The sequence below is a fragment of the Prorops nasuta genome, unplaced genomic scaffold (genome assembly GCF_024137725.1).
Source record: "Prorops nasuta isolate Cenicafe-Biocafe unplaced genomic scaffold, Cenicafe_Pnas_1.2 PNAS00019, whole genome shotgun sequence".
Classification (NCBI taxonomy): Eukaryota; Metazoa; Arthropoda; class Insecta; order Hymenoptera; family Bethylidae; genus Prorops; species Prorops nasuta.
Genome location: NW_027116816.1, coordinates 3,466,326 through 3,491,741, shown reverse-complemented (window position 1 = coordinate 3,491,741; position 25,416 = coordinate 3,466,326). Strand labels below are relative to the sequence as shown.

Genomic DNA, 25,416 nt, shown 5'->3' with positions numbered 1-25,416 from the left:
TAAATATGAAGCAAAAGTCTATTAATAATTATATGTTTAAAGGTAAATAAATCTTATTACCGTATATATGGGTGTGTGTGACACATTAGCCTATTTCTCATTGCTATTTTACTTAATTGTGTTTCTATTTTATTATATTAATTAAAATTTTATCGAGTGAATTGACTGGGTTATGAGTCTCAAGCGCATTGCTCAAATTGAACATCATAGTTTTACTGAATTCTTAAGCGTATATAAATAAGATATCCATAATGGCAGAAGGAAAACATAACAATTACAAGTATACTGATAAATCAGAGAGTAATAATGTATTTTTCTTAAAGAAACATTTCAAATAAAATGAAACAGAAATCTTGTGTAGAGCTTTATAACATTCTTCACAATATTTAATAGAATTGGTCAGATTTAACGTAACCTGACAATAGAGCTTGTAGGCGTTTCCTAGATGGCGTTATGGTGACACCTGTTCTACATATGTTCCTGGACCAGGTTTCACGTTTTCTCTCTGATTATTAACAAACTTTTGTTAAGTTAGAGAAAATGGTGGATTTAAGTGGCGGACCGGACGGCCCAATAGAGCACGGTTTTAGTAATAGTGTTTTTATAGTACCTGCAATTATAGTGATTGGTCTTTCTGGTAAGAATATGATCGAAAACACGCTATTATTTAGCATATGTATTTTTATGATTTGTGTGAAACATGATTATTATCGGAGCGAAAAAGATATATGTACATACACATATAGTTTATTGATTAATTTGAATAGTCAGTGCTAAAAGTTCGAAAATTAACTTTTTTTACAGTGGAATAAAAGTTTTGTAGGTTGAACTATTTTACTTAATACTTATGTCTTAGAAGAGTCGTTGCACTGGTGGTATGTTTGTCATTGATCTGTCTGAAGTTTAAGGCAACAGGTTTATGATGAATTCGTGTCAGAGGTTGTATTTATGTGATTTGTTATTTTATTGTGAACTTCTCATCGCAACAATTCAAAGGATATATTAGATTTAGAAGGTTAATTATGTTCTATATATACAATACGCCAAATATAATATTCTTATATACCCACGACGTAATTTGACATGGTGATCACTAGATTCAAATAAATTTATCAATAAAAACAAATCCCAATTAGCTAAATTATAACGGTGTAAAGGCTGTGTAAAATATACTGCTAAAAACTAAATAATTACGGTTATCTAAAGAACATTGGATATAGATAATAGGCTGTAATTTGCGATAAGAGAGGACGTTTAGCATTAGCTTACTCGCAGCATTTTATTCTATCTGTTGCTACTTGTTAAAGATGGATCGATGATGCGAGGTTAATTCACGCTTCGTGGCGGTTAACACGTTGGAAGGAAGTAGCCACCTCTAGCCACGTTGCTCGCGTTGGCTTGTAATGGCGTAAATACCAATCGGTATCCGTCCTCGTTTAAACCCGCCAATAAGGCAGCTTCCAGGACAAGCAGTACAAGCTCTGTCTTCCCGCCAAAGTCTATATTTATTTCAGTGATCGGTATCATTATGGAATCATTTTTAATTGTGCTTCCCACGTTGTTCCGTGTATAGTTTTACTTGAAAAGTCAGTGAGTTAACATTCTCGATGCTTTACGATTTAAGTTAAAACAAATAAATTAATAAGATAGGAAACGAAAACATATACATGTAAGTTTCATCATTTCACTATGAAATATTACAAATTCAACGTGTTTTTGATTTAAAATCAGATGTGTATTGAACTTCTGTAAAACTTAAGATTCTTAAGATTGTAGTAAATTTGATTACTCGTGTATTTCGAAAAAATGATAAGCAGTTATGTGACTTTATGGTATCGTTTCGCGAATCTATAGTGCTAGCTTACTGCAAATATGCATTGCAAATTATAAACAAACGTTTTTCGATTAGACCTTAGTGTTCTCTTTAATTCAAGAGTTTTATCATTTGCTTAAGTACACTTCTTTACGACACAGATGAGTTAATTACGTGACTTTAGTTAAGCATATTAGTTAAACATATTGTAAATTTAAATTGATATATATTTAATTAGGATGTGGCTGACGTTATTGCAAAGTTTTGCATTTGCCAGAGCCGATGACGATGCTCCGGGTCTTAATGGTGAACACATTATCGGAGACGGAGAAACGGGTTTCAACTTTCCTAGTTTTGGTGATAAGCCCATTACTACAGAGGATGTAATGAAAATGCTGGATTCAGTAACAGGACTTAGTGACGACGAGAAGGATAAGCTGCGCGACGATCTTTTAACTTATGCAAAAGATTTGAGACAAAAAGCGACAGGTGGAATAGACCCCGCTCAGATTAACCCCATGCAAACTATAATGTTGTTCTCTCTTCTCGGCCTGATTGCTCTTATCTTCGGTAAATATACGATGAAATTAAAAAATTGTCCAGACTTTAAGTCCTTCTAAGTAAATTATCTAAGAACAGTATTGGCTCTTGCTAAGCAATTATCATTTTTAATAGATATAAAGTAGATAAAAATGGATATAGTGTGAATTTATCAGAAAAAGCGTAATACATCGTTATCTAATCTGATTTGGAACATCTGGATTTAGCGTTTCCTCTCTCGGTCAGTAATAAAATAATCCAAGTTATTGATACCTGTTCGTATTTTGCTGCTTTTGTATAAACGCAACGTTAGTTCTGCTGTACAAGTGTCTTTTATTTTAAACAAGTGTTTCGCAAATGGCTCAGTCAGTTTTGGACAAGTTGCAAAGTGGCAATTTGTTTACGCAAGAGTGGAAAGAAAAACTCTCGAGTATCTTATCTCGATACGAAGCTTTAAGTCCTGATGAAAAAAATGAGTTCCGACAAGAAATAGTAGACTTAATTAAGAAAAAAACCGAAAAATTTACTAATGAAATTGAGTTTCTCTCGTTAAAATCTAACTTATTAAATATGAGCATATATTCTGGTGTAATTATTTTCTTCGTTATTTTTGGTATGACTAACTCTAAAGTATATGTCACAATGAAAGAAATGCTCTGATAAAAATCATTGTTTCAACATACAATTACTTATGTGGATCTAAATGTGTCTTTAATTTTCAGTGTTTTTCGTCTATAAACTCTTCAAAATTTTATCGGAGCGTGAACAGAAAAAGGAAGAGAAGAAGAGGAGCAAGCAGTCAAAAAAGAAAAAATAGCCTGAAACATCAACTCGACATTCTTTTGCTATTTCACATCCACATGGTATTATTTTGAGCAGTCTACCATTTTTTGTTATTCATGATCTTTTAAAAAATGTGCAGTGAAATCGTCCGTCTTTCTTTATCTGTAGAGTTTTTAATGAATAGTCCGTGTACATTACATTACAATTAAAATTTAATTGTTACTATAATTTGTTAAATAAAATATATTTATGATTATAAAACTACAATTGTTTCAATTTTAAATATACAGCTAAAAGGTTCCATGATTTAAACAAACTCCTGTAATATTATAATAAGACTTTATTTTTGTATCCATGGTAAAATATGGACTTATATTATAATAAACAGTACTTGATATATCTTCACGTACATATTTCTGTGATTTGTGCCAATCTTAGATTTAAAGTACAGAAAAATATTCTATTTATGTATAATATTCTTCATATATACATAATAAATCTAATTATTGTACAGTATAGTCGAAACATTTATTATTGGCCTTATATTTTAATATGAGTATGCAGTCGAGTATACTTTATATTTCAGTAACTTCGATAATTGGCTAGAAAATCGCGTATCGATGATAATTTTCTATAATACTTTATATTCCCGTAACCGTTGTTAGCTCAGCTTAACATTTTTATAAATTTGGCACTAAATATAAAATGTTTTAATCTAACAATATACCATTACTTTTCCAGTAATATATATTAAGGTGTATTTGTAGCAGGCACTTGGATATCTGAATACAATATATAAATGTAACAGGCAAGTTTTCCAAAAACCAAAGTTTCTATACTATTTTCTTCACGTATTTGGCATATTCTTAATATGTTAAGGCAATATCATTGTTTAAATAAACCTTAACGGAATCGTGTAATTGTTCATGGTATTGTTCGTAATGTAAATCAACGTAATTTAAGTTTGCACGATATTTGCAATAACAAATTTCTATAGATGACTGCTTTAATGTAAACTAAATAAAGTCTTTTGATACCGACTATAAACTATTTAACAAAAAATGAGTATGTGCTGTTTAGTGAAACTTTATTAAAAGCAATTTTTATACTATTCAAAACGGAACTACTACACTAAGAAAAATTCTGAATGCTTGATGTGATACCTTAACAAATCTCTAGTTGCGTTTTCTTCTAATCTAGCTAAAAATTATACTAAGAGCATCAAAGCTCGAAAATAGTTGAGCATTATAATTAATCTCGTCGTACTTTCATAAAGGTACACAAAATTTTTGCAAATCTACGATTTTTATGAAAATTTGAATCAGTGACTATGATTTATACCCGAGCATTTGACCTTACACTAATTTTATCAATAAACAAATTAAGCATGCATTGACATACTTAAAATAACAATTTATGTTTATATGTAAATTACAAATGAAACAAAACAACAAGAAAAAATACAAATTATTCAATAATGCAAAAATAGAATTCTTCTTCCTACAATAATATTTTCTTTTCTGATTTTTTCATGGATTCATCGTGATCATAAAAGATTACCCTTGATGTAGTTTTTCATTTAATCAACGCGAAGATGGTTTTAATAGCAGCTTATAACGTTCGCTGGTGGGATCTAGAAGCAATGGTTCAGCGTTACTAATATTTATTATTAAGGATAATTTTAATATTACGAGCAAAGTGCGTTTACACTAGAAAATCTTTAAACATAATTTGAGACTTACCTTTTATAGTTTCCACGAAATACATGCTTTCGTCTTTCATATTAGCAATTAATTCATTAGTAACAAGAACGTGAATTCCTTGAGGTCCGAGAAAGAGGACCGAGTGCAATCGATCATGAGACAGATTCAGGGTGCTAAGAAGTTTGTTTGTCAAGGTGGTCGTGGTAAAACTGTCGAGGTATGCGACTCTCCATATCGAGCTATTGCCTTCCAGAGAAAAATATAGGGTGAGTTTCGGCGTTGGTGCTTTGGAATGAAGAGCATTGAACAACCGGATGCCATCTGCTAGTCCGCAGATTTGAATCAAGTCGTCCCGAGATAAACGCAGGATGTCCGATGCTGAAAAGCTCGCAAATGTTGACTCGAATGCACTGAAACGGCTTGCACGTAACCAAGCGCTTGTTTCTGCTGCGTTTGCGTCACTAGGCAATTCATCCAGATACACGGGACTCTGCAAAAAATCAAATATTTACCAATCAATCAATAATATTTCACGCGCCAAATTCAACATTTGTTCAAGTTCATTGCGCGAGTAAATCTTCAACGAATAAACTCACCGTTTTGATGGATTCAATGGGTTCTGAGGTGTTGGATTTTTTACCACTGAAGCGTACGTCAGAATCGACGCAAGATTGATCGGGTAAGATGGCGGCTGATGATGGAAGAGCGGGTGTGCTACCAATGTCTTCCTTCACAGCGTCTGATGCAGGTACAAATGGTACGATTCCAGAATTTGATACCGAGAGTGCCAATGGTGCGACTACGGGTGACGAGCTGTTACCTACAGTTGTGCGAGTTTGCGGTGAACTGTAAACAATCAAGCGTACCAATTAACAAAAATTACCTCGAATTTCAAACAAGCTTATACAATTTTTGCAGTAACATCTCTAAATACAAGACAACTCTTTTCCTAACAATAAACAAAATATAAACGATCCGAATAAAAGTTGCTGTCGTATTTAAAATCTTATTACCACAAAACCGATGCTTGGTCAATTGGACCAACACTTGGTTTATCTATGTACGAGAGACACCACTTAAATTCTACTTCAATGACATTGCAACTATACACAGAGTTTGATGAATCGCCTGTTTGCCAAGGTCAAGTGATTAATTTCGAGGCCACTTAGCAGAGTTTCAGTCTCTTACAAACAGTTATTATCATTTATTTATAGACCGCGAGGAGGCACGTGTATCGAAATAAGATTGAAGATAGTATCTTGTTATAAGTATAGAACAAAAAGAAATGTGTTTTGAATATTGATCTTACATGGTAAGCGACTGCACGTGGAAAGAAAATTTGGGGGATTCATTTGCGGCTAAACGTTTGATATTGTTTCGTCGTTTTTTCAAGGTGAGACTGACAAGACCGCCCCGAGTCAAGTGACATTGTCTCAATTGCGTCTGCGAGAGAGAGTGCACAAATCTGGCTACTAGCTCAAGTTCCAAGGGTCCACCACTGACGGTGACTTGGTGCTCCAGTAGATAGATCCTCGAGGAGTCCCCGTCGCGAATTCCTCGCGGTGATCTGATGGCCCAGCAGCTCCTCATGTCCCAACTCGGGGACGTCTTTGACATCTCGAGGATAGTCGGAGGTTCTTCGACAAGTTCGCAAAGTCTAATCTCGCTCTTTGTTACACAAACCTCTGGACGTAAGTTTTCCCAACGCGATTCTTCTCTATGACGTTATATTTATTATTATTTCTCCCTTTCACTTTATCGACTCGTTTTTAATTCCGCAAGAACTCAGCAATTTGCGAGACCCGATGTGATCCTTCAGCGACTACTTCTATTGTCCTTCGGAGGTTCTCTAATTCTTCTATTAGGTCCGATCTTTCGTGGATCTTTGGAACGTTGCGAGATAAATCATGCAGTAGTCTTGATTATAAAAATCAACAATTCTATCTATTCTAAGTCTCAGTCTCAAGTATTTCCCTTATAAATAAGTAGTCTTAGCATTTATCTTTGTCTATGAATCGTGGTGTTGTGTGTTGCCTCGAAGCCTCGGGGGTCCACGGTTGTAGTCGGACGGTTTTTTTTTCAAGTTTGAAAACGAGCAGTCTGAAGCTTCAAGACTGACGCGCTTATACAATATGTCTAATGAAAAAACATTAATTCTCGGTTGCAGGTGACTGTAACCAGTTGGAGTTTGCACGAGGTCTTTCCAACTTTGAAAATGCTGGTTGGCAGCAGATCGGTTCGGTTCAAGTGGGATTGTTACCCGGTGATTCCTTAATGTCTGCTCTAAACTGGATTTCTCCAGTCCTAATTTTACCGTGTATCGCACACTATCGTTGGAAATCGACCTTCGCAACAGGGTTTTTTTTCAGCGATTTTCTTCAGGTAGAAATCAATCCTCGCAGCTGCATTCGCACTGAAATTTCCAGAGTGATTATTTCTCGCGATTAGATATTTCCTCGAATCCTCCGAGAAGCTACTACTTCTGCCTTTCCAAAAGCAACGAGTCCATTACTTTCCGCCTCACGTTTTTCCCCAAGCAAACATTGCCCTGCTATAGCTTCTGTCTTCGTGACGCAGTTTTATTTGCGAGATTTTTGTTTATCAATTTGGTTTTATCAGTTGCAAAGCTTTGAAAGCGCTGCACGTAATACATACAAATTACGCACGGTTCAGGAAGATTATTGCTAAACACGTGGACTTCAGTCTTATATTGGTGAAGATAAAGAGAAGTTACGTTGGTGTGTACTCGATCCGTTGTAGGCACGCGATACGCGTCGAGAGACTCGACTTCTTTTTTTCTGCAGAGAAATTCAGCAAGTCCCCTTGACTCCTCGATACTAATGAAATCCTCCACTTCTGGTCTGATGAACGAATCAAAACGCGATCATTTCGCTCGAACCACAGGACTCCGTAGGTTTTAAAATTACCAACCTAGATACTTTGGTGGTTGTTACAACAAAGCCGACCGAGTCATTGCAAAATTGGAACATCAGTCCTTCGGCAAACATCTCGCTTCCAGATAAGAGAAGGTAGAAATCGAGAGGTTGAGTTCTCTCCTTTGGTTCCAATCAAGATTTCCTATCTCGTGGACGCAGCAGCTCACGTCTGAGAAAAATCTTATTTCGGACGCGATCCTTGAAAAATTGATCAGTCGCTTTGGGTAGCAATGGGCATGTAATACAAGCAGTTTTCTCGCTTCAAGGCCGAATTCAACCGCCCTGGCATCAGCTTTTCGGCGGCAAGATTGCTCGTCATCTGAGGAGGTGATCCTGACGTGATAAGAGGACCTGACTGTCCAGGATTTCGCGCACTTGGACGATGTACTCGCTTGCTAGTTCAATGTCAAGGTCACTGAGCACGTAAAACGGTCCCGAGCGTTCTACTTGCGGGGTGGGAATAGTACCGGAAGAGGGCATTCCAGCGGCGTTTCCTGTTTCTATCGGTACAATTAAAAATGTAGTAAGAACCTCTCGTATGCTTATCTCTGCTATTTCAGTGAAAGAGCCAACACATACGGATAACTCTTCATGCGTTCAATTTCTAACGTCTTTTTCCTAAAACATCACCAATCGTGGTGGGAAGAGTCTTATTCTCGTAGAATTCGACAATTGGTCACATGCGCGGTCACTCTCTGTAGCGATTAACGCGCATTGCACAAAACCACCGCACGAAACACCACGCACAACGCTCTGACTTCTTGGGCTCTGGATATTGCGTAGTAATAAACGAGAACTTTTCTACCGTTTGCTCCAGATAAAATGTGGCTTGATCCCGTTTGCCAATCGTGTCCAAATGGCGCTGGGAGACAAGAGCTGTAGGCCAGGAAATGCGATTCTCGCTGTTGCCTGTTATTCAATCAGCTATTTTTAAATTGAAAATCTCTTCTCCGCTAATTCAGTTTGAAGAGAATTTCTATCGCCTTGCAGCTCGACCGAAATACTCCACTTGTTTGCGTGAGAAAGGCTGCTTTCGTTAGCTACGTAGAATTCTATAGAGACAAACTGGTAAAAAAAAGAACTAAGCGTACGCGACGAGCTGGCTCTAAATTGGCTTCAAGTGCAAAATTATGATTAATATCGTTGCAATGTTGGTTGTTTAAAAATAGAATGGATATAATTTTCGTTGCCTCGGCACAATTAATCGTTAAAATGGTTGCGAGCTTGTCACTGCAGTCGATAATGGGATAATGTAGCTTGTTGCGATTAATACGATAATATTATGGTATATCAGCGATGCGTAATCGAAATAACTAGAGAACGCACTAAGTCCACTGTGATCGCTGTGCTGTGCGATCGTCCTCCAAGTGTGTGCAAGTGTCAATAAAATTCAATAAGACACAAGCCTGCCACTGTGATGTTTTAAGAATTTTTCAGTCTGATCAAAGAATCGATAAATACTTTAGCGAATAGAATGTGCCAATTTGTTGACAGTTCACGTTGCGATTGACAGTGTTGCCAGTTTTCGGTAACTCGAGTGAGAGAGAGAAAGAATACAGGTTTGCCAATGTGGTGATGAACACTCAAATAATATTGATATCTTGATGGTAAAGTGCGTGCACGTTGGAAACAGATTCAGTTTTAGCAGGAGAGATCGAGCAAGCACAGTTCACTGCGCTACGGCGCAACCGTGGCTAGCTGGCTAGTGCTGGAAAATGTCCGGCGACACGAGTAGTACACTTGATTAAGGAATGAGAGGTGGTCACCGATCCACACAGACTATTTTTAAACGCGAATCCCTCAGCGGTAGATCATGTCTGCGACTCTCACTTCTCAAACTTGTATCCTGTTTAGGCCACCTATTGCTTACTTCCCCCTCTCTCTCTTTTTCTCTTTCCTTCTTTTTTACTCCCACTCTTTATGCTTATGCTGCACAAAAACACAAAGTAATCGCGACTCGCGTTCGCTCGGTTCTAGAGCTACTGGTTGCCTGTGAGCTTCTGACTGTTGGCTTCTGCGCCAAGAAAAAAGTGCCAAGAGTACCAAGTTACTCTTAGCAAGCACCGTAACAGTAGCAGTGAGAGAGAGAGAGAGAGAGAACGAGAGAGAAAGAGACCAGCGTGTGCATAAGCGTAGATGCACACTGAGCAACGCAACACAGGAAACGAGATATCGCCAGCGAGATTCGACTATATTGCGTTCGATAGTCTCGAGACTGTACAGTCGAGAGAGTCGAACGGTTGTGTGGTGGGAAAAGGGAAAACCAGTTGCGGAAATATACTCAAGTGCGCTTTGACGCTATCTCTATTCTCACTATGTAATATTATGTTCCTCTGCTTCTCTCTTATATTATTTTTCTTCAATCTTTTTCTTTTGTTTCTAACACTATCAAACGGACATCGAGCCGCTTCTGTTATCTCGATATTTCGAAATGGAGCGAAAACCTTGGAGAGTTTTCGAGAAAAGGCAACGAACGAAATAGTTTACTGGCAGAATGATGGCGCGACGTTTGCCTCGTGCGCGACGCTCTGGATTTATTGTCGTGAACTGTTTCTTGTCCCTGTCTCTCTCTCTCTCTCTCTCTCTCTCTCTCTTTCTCTCTTCCATTCTCTTTCTCTATCGCTCTTAGCGTGCAGCGTTGTCAGCTTGACGATTCGCCGGCTCAGGCCAGTTCAAGCCAGTTTGTTAGCCGGTGTGCGTCGCACAGCTCCCCCTCTTCAGGGATTCCCCCACCTGTTACCATCGCGGAATTAAAGATCATCGTCGCCGCGGCGCCGCAAATTCCCCCTTTCCCCACCTACACCGTCTCACTTAAAACTACAACAACCGATCTCTACCATTACTCCCCCCCCCCCTCCTCCCCTATTCCTCCTCTTAGCTCTTCCTTAACTATATCGAGCAATTCTTTCCACATAACATCTCTGTTACCGACCTAGAATCTCCCTAAACTTTCAGCAGATTCTTCCCCGAATTAACCAAACTGAATTTAACTGTACTACGGATCGACTTTACCACAATTCTTACATACACTGCGTTCTCATGAGTCACGGGCATTTTTCTACAGAGAACTTGCTTTGTCCTGGCATTCACGTTTTGCCAGTCCCACAGTTGTCTTTTGCGCATGACTTCAATTTAAGCTCATGATTTAGGTACAACTCTACTATTTTTACTTTCGCCCGTTTGCCAATGTTCAAAGTCCACTGGTCGCTCGGTCTTCTCTACGTAGACACGTTTGTTATTGTAATTTTCCAGAGCTAGTGTATTAATTTGGAAATTTATCACGCAAAGGTCAATCTAAGAGAGCTCTCGTAGATAAGGCAAATCTATAGCTTTTATCTTGGAATTACGATCGATCAGTAAATCAAATAAATCATTAGAAGGAGAGCATTATGCAGCCTGTAATTGATGCCAATGTAGCTGCTTTGTTTCAAAAAGCCATTTTACTCTTACAGGAATAATGGCCACCTACATTCTGGGAAAAATGCTCTTATGATTGTTTCATGCGAGTTAACGAGTCGGACGCGAAGGCCGAGCAATTTATTAAACGCATCTGCTTAGTTTCATTAATGAAGCGTAAATAGTCGCTTGTAGCATTTGATATTTCAAGATTCGGTCATGATGCAAAAAGGATAGGGACGATAAAAGAAAATAAATAAAAACGATTAAGTTGAACGCCCCTAATCGTTCGAGTGAGAGATATTCATCATAAAATTTGTGTCTTTCAAAGCTCGTAAAATAATTTCACTAGCGATCGCTTATCGCAGAGATAATCCATTCCCATTTTCTTGAGAATATCACTCGGCGCTGACAATGCGAAATAAGTAAAATTAAATCTACTCACACTGCTTCGGTCGGAGCATAAGGGCTTCCTACGTTTTGTGCGATGGGACTGGACGTGGACAAAACATCCAAAGGAATCTACGAGCAAAGCAAAATATTCTTGTAACTTATGCGGAAGCAGTTGAAACTGTGAAAACTCTTTGCTTAGATATTTTGATGCTCACATCGGAAAGAACTGTGCAATCGTAGCTTGGTTGATATTTGTCTTGCTCGTGGGGTGGGCGTCGCAAAATTTTATCTCGATCTTGTTTGTGCTTGCGATCCGCTCCCTTCAGTTTAAACACCTTAACTTGGCAAGATGCAGCATGTAAACGCGGTCCTCCGGGTAATCGGGTTTCCACTTGAATGCGAAAAGGCACTCCTTTCTCGCCTCCGTGTTTCTTCGGTGTAAACTCTGTGCTGATGCAGTTGACCTGGAAAAGTAAAAATATAAAAATTGTAGTTACATAGAAAACTCTATAATTTTTAACAAAATAATAAAAGCACAGCTTTCATTATCTTAAACGATTTTGGTAAATTTTCTATGGTACGTACTTTTATATAGACTCCAACTTCTTTAGTAGGATCCCACATAAATTCAGCGCTATTGTTGGAAGGTGATGGTTGACAAACGTCCACCATTCCGTAACTAAGAGGCACATCGACCTCGAGTAATCTTTCACCGGGTCTTGCACGCTGCCATGCTAACATTTGTTCCCGTTCCGTGTACTGGAGTCTTCTTTCATGGAAGCATATGCGAATTGTTGACTGAAACAAAAAAGTCGGTTGTCCCTTCAGAGGCGTTGTAGATCCGTTTGGGCCACTCACATCTTACGAACGTCGACCCATTTTTGCGAGCTCACACCGATCACTCTCCCAAAAATTATCCCCCGAAGAATTCCCCATTCCCCCCTCCCCCCGCTCCAATCCCCTTAATCATTACGAATTTTAATCAACCGTGTTAGACAGAAAAGTGCAGAGACATTGCTCGGCTATGATCGATTGCAACATAGCATAAGCTTTGCGAAATGATTGATGAAATTAATCAAAATATTCCATAGAGCGAAGCCTCTCGGTTTTCCTTCTTATCGACTCATAAAAGTGCGTGTAATTAGGAAAATTTGTGAAGTGATATGAAAATAATAATGAGGTTATTGTATACGACTGGCATAAATTGGTTCGATTAAAACGTGATTAATAATACGAAAATAAGGAGGCTAGATATTTCTGGAAAGCTTATCGACTGCGAGAGCTCTTTTTTGTTCCGTGACACTAATGCTGCGTGGATTATAATTATGCGGCCCAAATGTTGTATGATGTTATTTTTTCCAGATTATTTCTTATAAGTGTCTTACAACGATAAATAATTGCGTGAAAGATGCTTGATTAATCTATAATTAGGTTTTGAGTTTCTATGACGGTCATTTTACAGTGTTATTGTGTATGGAGCGATATGTAAAACACCAGAGAAGAGTATCAATGTTATCAATGAAACTAGCACAGGACGTAAGACTTTTGTAATGCATATCGGTCGAATAATAATAGTCATGTGATTCAGACTTATGAATTTTAATTGTTTCATGGATATTTCAAGTGGAATGACTGAATTAGTATCAGATTAGTGATCGTGGATTAGTTAGGCTTGCAGCGACTGCGATAATTATTCGATGCATTATTTAAAACTCCATCGCTATATTAAAGCAACTCAACTGCTTTACATATTGCCTAATACGAAAAGGATTAGATATTATTATTGTGTCGAGTGTCTTTGGTGGATGGAGGTTTTGAGGAAACTCGCGGCTGGAAAAATTGATGTATCAGTATGAGCTCGCGTTCAATTTTGTGAAAAACCATGAGAGCGTTTTTTAAGATGCTGCTACCCAAACATGAATAATATCCAAATAAGCTTCCACAAGAAAAAGAGATTTGAAAAATACCTTTAATATTTTGCCGCGATAGGCCGAGAGGTCACCCAATTTTTTTAATTTGATTTCGTACGACTGACCCTGATTAAGATAGGTCAGTGTTTCTTCATTAACTTTTGTCGCAATACTTGTAGCTGCCGCCAGAACATACTGAAAACTAAGGTCAATATATCTTGAGTACAACTGATAAACCAGCATTTAAGCAATGAAAGGGTAAATACAAGGAGATAGTAATTAGTTGACAGAAAAACAATTACAAGATTTTTTAATTGTAGGAAAAATAAAATCTTTTTTATTTAAAGTATCTGATAATTACCGACAGTCCTCGTTCAACTCGGCTCCTTGCTGAGAGGAAGACACGTGATTTCCCGAGGACGATGTTGGTGGGTATTCCTCATTGGAAGAATATAGCAATTGATGAAGACTGGTTGTTTGGCCATTATTATTACTGTCAGCTTCCGTGCTACCGATATTCCCATTAACTGGTGCTGTCGAATTGATCGTTCTTTGCGACACGTGATTCAAACTGCAAACCATAAAATAACATTTCTGATTATTTAAGAATGACGAATGAGACAAAGTACAGATTTTTATAGCTAAACTTACTACAAGTTAAAAAATAAAGGTGACGCATTAAGATCCGTGGGAGTTCTCATTATTTTATTTATGACTCTCTACTAGTCGATTTTTGTATTCTTTCTGATTATTGATTTGACTTTTTCAGAGCGTTATTATTCATACCAGCATAGAATTACTTCGAGTGTCGTCAATGTAATATTTTAATAAGGTAAAGCTTATCGCAAATCAACACATGCACTTCACGCGTCACTTGCCTTATTCAAGATATTAAATCACACCGTTACAGAATAGTCTGACAAATTTCAATTATCGTGGGTTCAATGATTTCTTATCTACATGCAAAATGAGTTTAATAATATGATTAATGTTTCTATACAAGCTCCAATATTTTAACGTAATCGCAAAACGTTCTCGTTTATTGTCGAAAAACTCTTTTTCTCCTACGTAGTATTATTTTGATTGTAAAATAAAACTTTTATCTACCCGCACTGATAAATCATAAATATCTGATTCCACCAATAGTGATAAGAGTATGCAATTGATAGGAAAGTTTTCATTAACTTCTAAGCGAATCTCTGATTAGATTACGATATTTCAAGGAATCATTGTAATTACTGGAAAGTGTACGCTATATTAAGCCTTCTCACAGAGTTTGCTCCTCGAGTATCGATGAAGCTATCAGTGAGAAGCTTTTTTACAAATTGATTTCAAAGGTAAATATTAGCACTGTGTGTCATTTGGCCAGCGTATATGCTGATTTTGTTATCTTGCAAGAGGAATAACTTTTTCATTAATATATAACTACGCAAAAGCAGTAAAAATATTACGCAACGATCGATATTTATCTACTAGCTCGATAGATTTGGCCATTGCCCACTAAGAGTCGGCACTGTGAGTCGAGTATTTTTTGCTCGAGATTTTTTACGATTTCTACGCACATATAGATCATTAAATTTTAATTGATCACTCGCAAGCACATAACTCAGAATTTTCTTCGGTACATTAAACACCTTGGACGATAGGACACGCAGAGTGAATTTTTTCACAAAAGATTGCAAATTAATCGAGCCACCAATCAACTGACAAAGTATGTAATCAGCGAGTAAGATTTGGTTGAATTAATCGAGTATAACGAGCACTGTGACTTGTGGTGTGACAGCTCCGGGCCCGCAGTGGGCCACGGATAAAAAACTTGAAACACGCGACAAAGCAGGGCTCGGTTGTTTGAGCACGCGTGCTGACTGGCGATGGAGCGACTGACAGACACTTACAGTGTATTACACCAAAGCGGCACGTCTGAGTCTAGATAAGCGAGAGAGTAAAGGTTGCTTCACATTATAGGGATGCTTGCGCTCCGTTAATAAATTTCACGCGCTTCCATATACTAATTAAGTTAATAATAGAAACCGTGATAGAAAAAACTTATATTAGAATAAAACTACCGAAAAGGATTTTCATAAGCGTGAAAAGGTCTCTAGTTTTCATTAGAAACATTTGATTTCCCTTTTGACGGTGTGAAGCAACCTTAAGGACTTGGCCCAGCGATTTTCTTGCGTTTGCCAACATCTCAATCCACGACTTATCGCTGCTTTGAAGTGTGCGAGTTTGCGGGGTAGCTGGCAAATTCCGCTGTCAATTACTGTATCCAATCCCTCCTTTCCCACGCGTCTCTTCACCACCATTGCCAGATATATAGCTGGCTTTATCGTTCATTCTTCCTTCTTTTTCCCCCTTTCCACTGCTCAATCGAGAGAACTGCGAGAAAAAGCTCCAGACAGTAGTGCATCTTTAGCCTTTGGCTCCTTACTCGAAAAATAAAAGCTTTGCTTCTCTTTTGATTTTTATTCAAATTTTTAACTAGAAATTGAAAATATTGTTAATTTCTGTCGATTGCTACATAGTAGATAAGCTTTGATAATTGCTAAGTCTTCGACCCTTGGTTTGTGGTTAATTGATCGTTAATAAAAATTCTAGGATCTTTTTAATTATAATCGTTTGTGTAAATAAATATTGGAAATATTCTTTTGCAGTTGTTTTTGTATATTATAAAGTATGCAACTTATGGATTAAAGACGCTCTTTTCTTTTCGTCCTAAATGACTTTCAATGTTGAAGCAAAATTTGTCTATGAATTGCCAGAGCTAAGTGCTGGGAATTATGAAGACATTTGATTGTTAAGATTGACGTCACTTGAAGTCATGTGTTCTCGTTGCTGGTAATGTAATAAGAAAGAAATTTCAATTGTAACAGTTAAACGATGAAAATCTAATGTTTGACTAGCACTTGATAAAAAATTATTTTAAATTTGCTTAAAATCACCTGGAATTGTGTTGATTTTCCGGAGATGGTGCTTCTTGCTTGAAAACTGTCAGGGATGGCAAAGCAAGCAACGCTTCACTGAAATTGAAGAATCAATTTTTTCATTTAACGATAAGACAGCGAAAATATCTTTATCTATGAATTACATTTTTTAATATCTAACATTATATTATAATACTACTGGATAAAGTAAATATATGTATACTTTATCCGACCATCCGAGTATAAACCACTTATCAATCAGATGCAAGATAATCTTTGGCCAAGGATTAGCATTTGGCAAATAAACGTTGAATATTTAAACAATTTGTATATGTTTTCTCTTTGCAAACCCATGGCCTCGACTGATTCTTAAACGCTTGATTTTAAATTGATATTATCTCTGATATAACATACACACTAAATATAACCTTTGGATAAAAAACTAATAAAAAATTCGTCGAAAAACAATTTAATGGTTTAAAAAGCAAAAAATAACGTTTGATTCTCCATGGTAAAATTGAAATAGACGCATGATTTGTTCCTTGTTTATTGAAAAAGACTATAAATCTTTTGTGTTGTATAACTCCTAATTGTTTCCTATTTGCGTTCTAGTGATTTTTTAATTCATTAATTGATATATGAAGTCACACCTGGGCTTAACGTAGATCATGATTTTGATCTTAGTATGCCAATAGAATTAACCAAATTTTTGCAAAGCACAATATACAAAAAGAAATTTAGCTTTCGAGGAAGAACGTCATTGTAATGCAGTGCACAAAGTGTATCGCGTTTTCCACAATTTAATTTCTAAACTTCTTATTTTTTCTCGATAAACATAAACAGAGAGATTCGAGTGGCTCGCAAGACATATACTTTAGTAGCCTCAGCGTCACATGCTGCTACTGGCGAGGTGATGACTGGTCAACTAGGATAAAGTGATGGGGTTTGCTTCGAGGGCTCGACCCACGTACAATAAACGCACGTAACTTTACGCACATGATATACACTCTTGTCCATGAAGAAGAACTTTTGCGTACATGTGTGCAAAAAACGCTACAGCAGCGTGTCAATAGCGTAGACAGGGGTGTTTGTTAGGCCGCGAAATCCGGTATAAGCTGGACACAAAACCGAATAATACTGCTTTGCATACAGACTTAAAAATTGCTGCTTTTTGCCACTACATATAGAGATATTTAAATACACTATTTATTCCTTTCTGTATTAATGAGGTCACACAGCACCATCTATAAGCTTTTTATATTTCTCTCCTCTTATCAATTACAAAAAAGAGACCTATATCTCTGTTATATATCGATACACGTTGCTATTCTCAATTCATTAATTATTGATAAAATTAATTAGCAGAAAATGTTAGGTAGGATTAATATATTTTTTGTTGACAAATTTGAACAAGTATGGTCCGGTAGAAAGTACAATTATGGTGATTGAAACGAAGAGAAGCTATTAGGCAAGTTAAGGTATCCCCTATCTTTGATAAATAAAAGGAAGGATTTGAGAACCGCTTTGATAACACATTCGAATACGTAAGGTCAGCCTAAACCGGCACACACCAGTTATCGTTGCATCAAATTCAATATCAGCTCGATAGGAAATTATGCGCAACTGTGCTCAAAAATGTCGTCTCTTAACTAACTACGTAACATGCTTAGTCGATAGTTTAAGATCCCATACAAGAATCTCCTAATTTTCTCTATTTTTACATCCATCTGATTAATTTTCCAACAGCAATGAAATCTACTATCGTTCTAAATTACATAACTTACCCCCTTTTCATATACTGATGCATCCTTCGTTTTCGTTATTAATCATTCGAATCCAAAACTCGACATTAATAAAAAGAGAGATTTTTGGAGTAGAAAGAATTACAATCAAGCTGAATCGTTCAAGTTGACATTGAACATTTAATTTTATGCAAGCATATTATATATATATATATAATGAGCGACAAGACTAATTAAACGGATCAATTAATCAATCATCGATTTAGAGATCACTGAGTCACGTGCGGTCAGATATGACCAGATCTTCCGCAAGCTACCGAGAGAGGCAAATTACTATGAATAACCGGTTTAATACGCAAGAATTGGTAGTGCACGTGCTTCTATTTCGTTGGTTAATATTTCAGTGACACAAGGCATCATCGCTCCATTCACAAATATTATTTAGTATTGTACTAGTGCATTGTATTAGTGGTAATTTTTTTACCGGAATAGCTCTACTCTCCCTTTTGTATTCGTATTGCGATTTGTCTAATTGTTAAACGTAAGCACTTGATAATTTACCCCCACTCATTACATCTTCCTCGTTCGTAAAATTAGTAAGCCTCGTGTGCGAATTTATTAATAAAAATTATCTTGTAGAGTTTCATCAAGGTCACTCTAAGAGTGTATTTTTCACTTCATCGTATTTCCAGCTAAAAATAGCCGTTTCAACACAGCTGAATCGGTCAATGCACTAGATTCTTATTATATACCAAATTCACCACATTTTTGTAATTTCGTAACAGGTTTTTTTTGCGGAAACAAATCATATTTGACACAACTGAACAACCATGTGACACTAAAGGGAGAAGACAATGTTTTCAGTTCACTAACTTTAAAATCGAGTATGAACTAATAATAATTTCTCTGTTTCCTAAATTAATAGTCTATTCTTTTTCTGCAGAATATTAAATATAACTTGTAAAATAATATTTAAATCTTTTTATTTAGTCGAATGTTTTTTTCCGTCAACTAACTCTATTCTAAAAATGTGCATTAACAATCCCACGACTGCAGACCTTCGGAAATGTTGAATCATACATTCCGTAGAAGACCAGCGAATCGCTTGTTTTTACACCTCATACGACGCATCATTTTTAATCAAGCAATAACATTCTCTATTTTTAACTCGCAGAAACTAGTGTGTAATATTATTGATTACAACTCAGTCTTTACGGCAATAAACTGAAAACTTAGTGGATTTCTTTGTAACTCAAATGTTTATTTGAAAATTTGCAATTTTCTTGTTTATAAGTTGAAGAAAGGAACTAAAATTTTTAAAGGTCCTTTTCCTGATTGCGAAACACGTGTCCACAAACGCGTGTGAGATCTCGCGCTCGACTTAGTAACGTTTACTCTATTTCCTCGCGCTTTACCGAACGACGGTGTGAATCCTACTACTGCCACTATGCCGGTTTAAACCGGATTTCTGACCCATCGCTGCTGTACCCGCATTTCCTTTCCTTTTGATCAAGATTCAATGCATCTTTTCTTAAATAACACAGAAATTCGCATTACCGACTGCCAGTAACAGTAAGATCGACTAGTGTCAAGATTTTGCGTCGATGGCGCTTCGCTCAGAAGACCCTCTTCGTGAAATTCTGGATTATCAACATTTGCCATTAATCATAACTTTATAACAATATAAAAATAGAAATACAAAAACAGAGCTTCTCCTCGTTTCATCCTTCTAGACTCACACACCATGGCGTTGCGAGCTTTCAGCGTCTTACCTCATGTTATAGGAGGCGACCGCAGTAGCCAGATCTGAAGCTGCCAAGGCTGATAAGGATCCATCGAAATCAGCTGCTAGATGTTCTGCAAATTCTTCCACTTGGGTAGACCAACCTTGTCCCAAGCCATTGCTTGCAATAGAGCCTAAAAATAGTGAAGACGCGTATGAACAATAGCACGCTAAGACCCATAGCAACAGATTATTATGATTATTTAACTCATCACAAACTTCCAATTGGGTTTGTTTTGTTTATTAACAATTATGAACAGTTGTAAAATATCGATATTTAATTCAGCATGGTAAGGTACCATTTTGAATAGTTCCAAACCCATCATGATATTGATGGTGCATGATGCCTATTCTGCCTTTTGTGCCCTGAGAGGCAAGACTGTTATGTCTGCGTCGATTCTTTGAAGCAATTGGAGGATAACACCGACCCTGCAACAACGTAACCCTAGTCCTTTCGACTTCCGTCCACTTCATCCTCCCGAAACTTCTCGAATTCTCACAAAACACTTGTATCACTTTGGCAAAGTTATTCAGGAAACACCTGAAGAATTTAGAGGGTACTTGAAGCGCGCAAGCACCTTCGTGCGGTTTCTTCGCTACATGAACTACTATCAGTCTATTCTCCCCCTTCCATTCTCTTTCTCTTTCTCTCTCTGTCCTTTCTTCAATCCTACTAATCTATAGCATGATACGTACTCGAGACTTATCAGTCCAAGTGACCACGTGGCCGAAAAGGCGCAGAATGTGCGGGAGAAGATGTATTTTAGCTTTTCGTCAATCAGTCGGGAGAAGCTCTCTGAAGAAGCACAACCTCTTATGTATCGAGTTCTTATATGGATTTTTCGAATCCATTTTTAGAGATAAGACAGTTTCACCTTCCTCAGTGATAGACAAATATCGTTGAGAATATTTAGGTTACTATAAGTCTACGACTGTAGGCCAGGTCAGACTAGGCCATGACCTTAGGATAATAAAGATCGCTTACAGAATTCTTCACTTATTTTAATAGTGTGTGATTCATGGTGATTACATTTTAGATGCTTCATTCATCTTGGTATAACAAACAATTATTGACTCACCAAATTATCGAACTACCATATTATGTTCGGGTTTTCTTTTCTTTTGCCTTTTTTTCAAGTATTTCTAGACGTTGATTTAACTCGGTAGAAAGACAAAGGGAGACAAATATTTTACTTTAGAAATAAAGAGTTACACAAATTCAAATTGAAATATGCAGAAATTCAGGAAGCTTAAATGGAGAGACACATTTAAACTTTTTAAAGTTTAGGTGGCAAATTTCAGTAGCGCGATTTTGGCAGCAACAAAAATATTATAAAGATTTAGTTTCTACGACAGTGCAATAGAGGTCGTTTGGCCGCGACCTTTAAGATGATGTATCTGTGTTAACGACCAGCAGATAGTAGGAATCGACTTTGCGCCATTTCACTGGAGTCGTCAATACAATGCTCGAAAGACAATATCCATCCAAAGGGACAAAATATAATAGAATGTAAAACAGTAATCAACAATTAAAATTTTCTGTTTGACCAAGAATATGCAAAGAAAGAAAATCCAGAAACATAGAAATTTCTCAGACATTTAAAGTCTTAGTAATTATTAATAAAATACTATCTTTTTAGCTAACCAATTAAGAAAAAAATAAAAAAAAGGTACGAGAATTAATTTTTCTAATGGTTTTCCTGTGCACCATGACTGATAATACGGTAAGGTGTTATCTCGAACTGTGTTTAGTAAGAGAGGAAGTCTGCAATTTTCATTACACAAACGAGTCCATGACGTATGCACGCACACTCGTCTTTCTTCTATGCTCATATTAGCACCATCAGTTATATGTCACATACTTCCCAAGTTCACTCATACACCAATTTCAATCGAGTCTTTAGAATGGAATCTTCCACAGTAGAATTCCCATACGCAGCATAGATTTGTCCAGTCCTCTGACATTGCAATGACCGACCAACGTGTAAAATGTTACAGACAATTGTTTTACAGCGTTCCGTAAATCTTCTGCAATTTAAAAAGAAATGCTAGCTTCTAAGAAATACCTACCCTCCCTTCTAGGTTGTTTTCTATCCAATTCCGTGATATCTTGCAACGGCTGTGCAGATCTACGCTTTAAATGATTTTCCTGGGAATTAATCAATTGCTCGGAAGACGAAGAAAGATGCTGTGATGCCTCGCGATTCGATCGTATCTGTCCATCGCCATCTGCTGAATTTTTCGGTGAATTGTGTTTCTCTTGCCATAATTGATCTTCCGATTGATGGTATCCTATTTGTTGCTGTGGAAATGACAAAAATAATGAATACAGAGTTAGAGATAAAGAGAGTGAAGGATTTCTGAATAATATCAGCTTGATAAAAGAATAAATAATAATAAATCTATTAAAAAATGACTTACTTGTTGAATAGAAATTGTGTTACATCCGTTCTCTCGTATGGGTGACAGCTGTTGGTACGGGGGCGAAGGACTGTTGGTAAACCACATACTTCCGCTTAGAGTCTCTGTACCCCCGTCCATGATTAATTGGGGTTCCATAAGACGACCTTGAACCTGAATCTAGCCTGATCGTACTTCAATCCCCTTTAATTTCAGAATTTGTCCAAACCCAGATGGTTCCTCTCTCTCTCTCTCTCTCTCTCTCTCTCTCTCTCTCTCTCTCCCTTTTTTTTCTCTCTGTAGCTCTCTCCCTCTCTCTCATATAATACCTTGCTATCTATCCTCTGTCGAAAATTCTTTGCCAAATAGAGCGCCTGGCCGTCCAAAAAAATAAACCAAAGGTTCTTGCTTGACTTAACATCGATGATAGCTGACAAATAGATTTCAAATGGACGACGTTGGATCTATAAGAGACTGGAGATTATATCGCTCCTGCTGCAATTTTCCTTTGCTGCCTTCGAAGGTCCTCTCTCTCTCTAATAATCGCTCTCTAATTTTGTTTATTACCGATTTCTAGACGACTATTCTTATTAGGATGATCCTACAATGCGCTTAAACGTTAAGCCAATCTGTCCTTTAAACTTTAATCGCGAATGAAGGGCATTGGCATCGTTGATGAATGTGAGCGACTTAAAACTTATAGGTTTATACGATGCTCCTTCCAGCTCGCTCGTACTTTTTAATGATTATTCACTGAGAGGCGCTCTTATCCCTGCCAAAGAAGCACAGCGCATTATCCAAAACACTTTGCAGCTGAAAATCTGTCTGTATACTCGTGAGAGTGTTGCGAAGCTCGTTAATTATCTACATATATACATACATATATGTAAGGTACAAAGCTATTGCTTCTAGATAATCGTCCAAGAATCGCCAGGCGCGCGAATGCTCAATTTTTCCTCTGTCAATGAGACTGGAGAATTTGGCTTTAGTCTCTGGCCACTTTCATTGCGCCGATCACACTATGTCGTTCTGAAGAAAAGAATGATGCTCGTGGAGGGTTTCTCGCTACTTTTACAACTCCGGGTATATTGTCCTCTGCCGGGACCGAGATATCCTTCTTCGGAACTCTCGGTGTAGTCCACAAGGTAAAACGCATCACCTGGTCACGGTGAGTAATCCTTAGAACATTACGAAGAAGCTATTGTACAACTTCTTGATGCCTGTGGTCTCCCTTTGCCGATGCGTCTCCAAAAGTGCGCAGCCTCGCGACTTTAGCGACAGAAAACGCGAAAACACGACAAACGCGTCCTCGAATACCATTGCCACACCTTGACTGCAATGCATCTTGTCCCTATTAGGGCTTAGGGTTTTTTCTCGCTCTACCGAGCTTTCTCCCCCCGATTATCTTCCTTCCTCTCTCTTCCTCGCTGTATAGTTTTTCTCTTTCAATTTTTCAAAAAGAAAAAAAAAACCGAGCGCTCCTTCTGATGCTTCAACCAGTGGATCTATCAAAGCCTCTTCCACCTCCTCCTCCTCCTCCCCCACCACTTCCTCGTCGCACAGAGTCTTCTGCAAAGCGTCGATGCGAGCGGGTTAAGCGAGCAATGACGGATGTTTGATGATTACAGTTTGTCTCTGCGCTTTATGGATGGGCTATGATTTTTCGCTCTCTCTCTCTCTCTCTCTCTCTCTTTCTCGCTCTCGTTCACACACACACACACACTCTCGCGCGCGCTCTCTCTCTCCCCTTCGCTCTTTCTAATGACTACGGCTCACACACTTGGTAGTGTCTAAGTTATTGGAGGCCTCTGCCTGACACGTCGTCACCACATTTTCAGAATCCTTCGCTCCATTGCGTCAACAAAAAGAAGACTTACTGCGAAGGAACGAGCTTCTTCGACTCGACACCAGTAATGGATTGGAAGTTTTCTGCTAAACTTCCTGATAAAATATTTTCCAAACTTGAGCTAAGTAGCTCTTCCTTAGGAACAACACTCTTTTCTCTTCTAAACTCTTTCCCTTTTTACTTCCAATAACCAGCCTCTTTTTTTTTTACTCTTTTCTCTCTCTCTCTTTTATCACTTCTTCAAAACAATACAATACAAACTTTTAATGTCTCTCAAAAAGCAAAAGCCAGTAAAACTGTGCCATCCAGCTAGCCGTAATGATTAGCGTAACAAAGCTGCTACCGAAATGTTCAAACTCTAGCCATAAAAACTGCTTCAGCTGTTTTACAATGTTGTCCTTTTAATAATATCTACCGTGTGAGCGCGCGCGCGCGTGTGTGTGTGAGTCGCGAGAGCTTCTTCCTCTCAGCTTTCCAAACTGTGCAAAAATTTCAAGATTCTCCTTCGTTTCTCCTAATATCCCAACAAACCCGTTGAATTCTCCAAAAGTGTGTGTATCAGAGTACACGTTAAGACAGACTCTGGGGCTCACTTTCACGATAGATAATCTTTATTGTTAAATCTTGAGTATACACAGCTGCGTCGAGGAAGATAGATGTGGCCAGAAACGGTCTACGAGTTTTGTTTTTCCAAAAGATCCAGAGACCCTCTCGCTTTCCGAGCTTTGTACCGATCGACTTTGAGTTAGCAGGAATTCGGCTTATCTCCAAAGTGGCAAAGAAGAAAAATATTTCCTTGGCTGATAATGCGTTAGCGCAAGTTTGATGACTAAAGAGAAACGTGTCGACACTGACCAGTCGAGAGTTTTGCAACAAATGCTCTAGTGATTGCTCTAGTGATGGCGGCTGTTCGCGGACGGTCCGCTTATTCGATCCAATAACTTCTCGCAGACTTAAGAGGTCAGCCAATGAGAGCTGTGCTTACGGGTCAAGCCAACCCTCAATTGAAATCACTCAGTCTTCATGAAGAAACTGCGACTCTAGGCATACCTTGAAGGGCTCTGTATATCTCTATATCGTTTCTTTCTCAACTTTAGCTAATTGCACTCCCACTTGTACTCATCTCTCTCCTATCCTCTTTGCTTCGCAGTTCCTCGACAACTCTTTACCACTCCAATTGCATATAGGTTCAATCCTCTTATTTGTGTACTTGTATCCTTCCTCGGTACTATATATATATGTATGTA

The 25,416-nt window shown here is 37.7% G+C and overlaps 2 protein-coding genes across 5 annotated transcripts; one reads left to right on the top strand and one right to left on the bottom strand.

Moving 5' to 3' along the window:
• The first annotated feature begins 657 nt into the window (after window positions 1-657).
• Window positions 658-3,403, top strand: LOC136780575 (uncharacterized). 3 transcript variants are annotated; one of them, XM_066739032.1, is made up of 3 exons: window positions 658-1,015; window positions 2,052-2,383; window positions 3,076-3,403. In XM_066739032.1, exons 2-3 carry the CDS (start codon window positions 2,053-2,055, stop codon window positions 3,168-3,170), a joined length of 426 nt encoding a protein of 141 aa, XP_066595129.1. In that variant the 5' UTR covers window positions 658-1,015; window position 2,052; the 3' UTR covers window positions 3,171-3,403. The 3 variants fall into 3 exon arrangements, with proteins under 3 accessions (XP_066595129.1, XP_066595128.1, XP_066595130.1); XM_066739031.1 differs by lacking the exon at window positions 658-1,015 and adding an exon at window positions 1,090-1,669; XM_066739033.1 differs by lacking the exons at window positions 658-1,015; window positions 2,052-2,383 and adding an exon at window positions 2,441-2,966.
• A 55-nt stretch (window positions 3,404-3,458) lies between these two features.
• On the bottom strand, window positions 3,459-23,501 carry gem (gemini). 2 transcript variants are annotated; one of them, XM_066739027.1, is made up of 12 exons: window positions 22,345-23,501; window positions 21,994-22,225; window positions 19,913-20,057; window positions 16,417-16,494; window positions 13,836-14,045; window positions 13,532-13,676; window positions 12,150-12,386; window positions 11,780-12,028; window positions 11,617-11,693; window positions 5,436-5,685; window positions 4,879-5,329; window positions 3,459-4,769 (listed from the first exon to the last, which is right to left on the bottom strand). In XM_066739027.1, exons 1-12 carry the CDS (start codon window positions 22,480-22,482, stop codon window positions 4,720-4,722), a joined length of 2,262 nt encoding a protein of 753 aa, XP_066595124.1. In that variant the 5' UTR covers window positions 22,483-23,501; the 3' UTR covers window positions 3,459-4,719. The 2 variants fall into 2 exon arrangements, with proteins under 2 accessions (XP_066595124.1, XP_066595125.1); XM_066739028.1 differs by having other exon boundaries at window positions 12,150-12,362.
• Window positions 23,502-25,416: the final 1,915 nt, after the last annotated feature.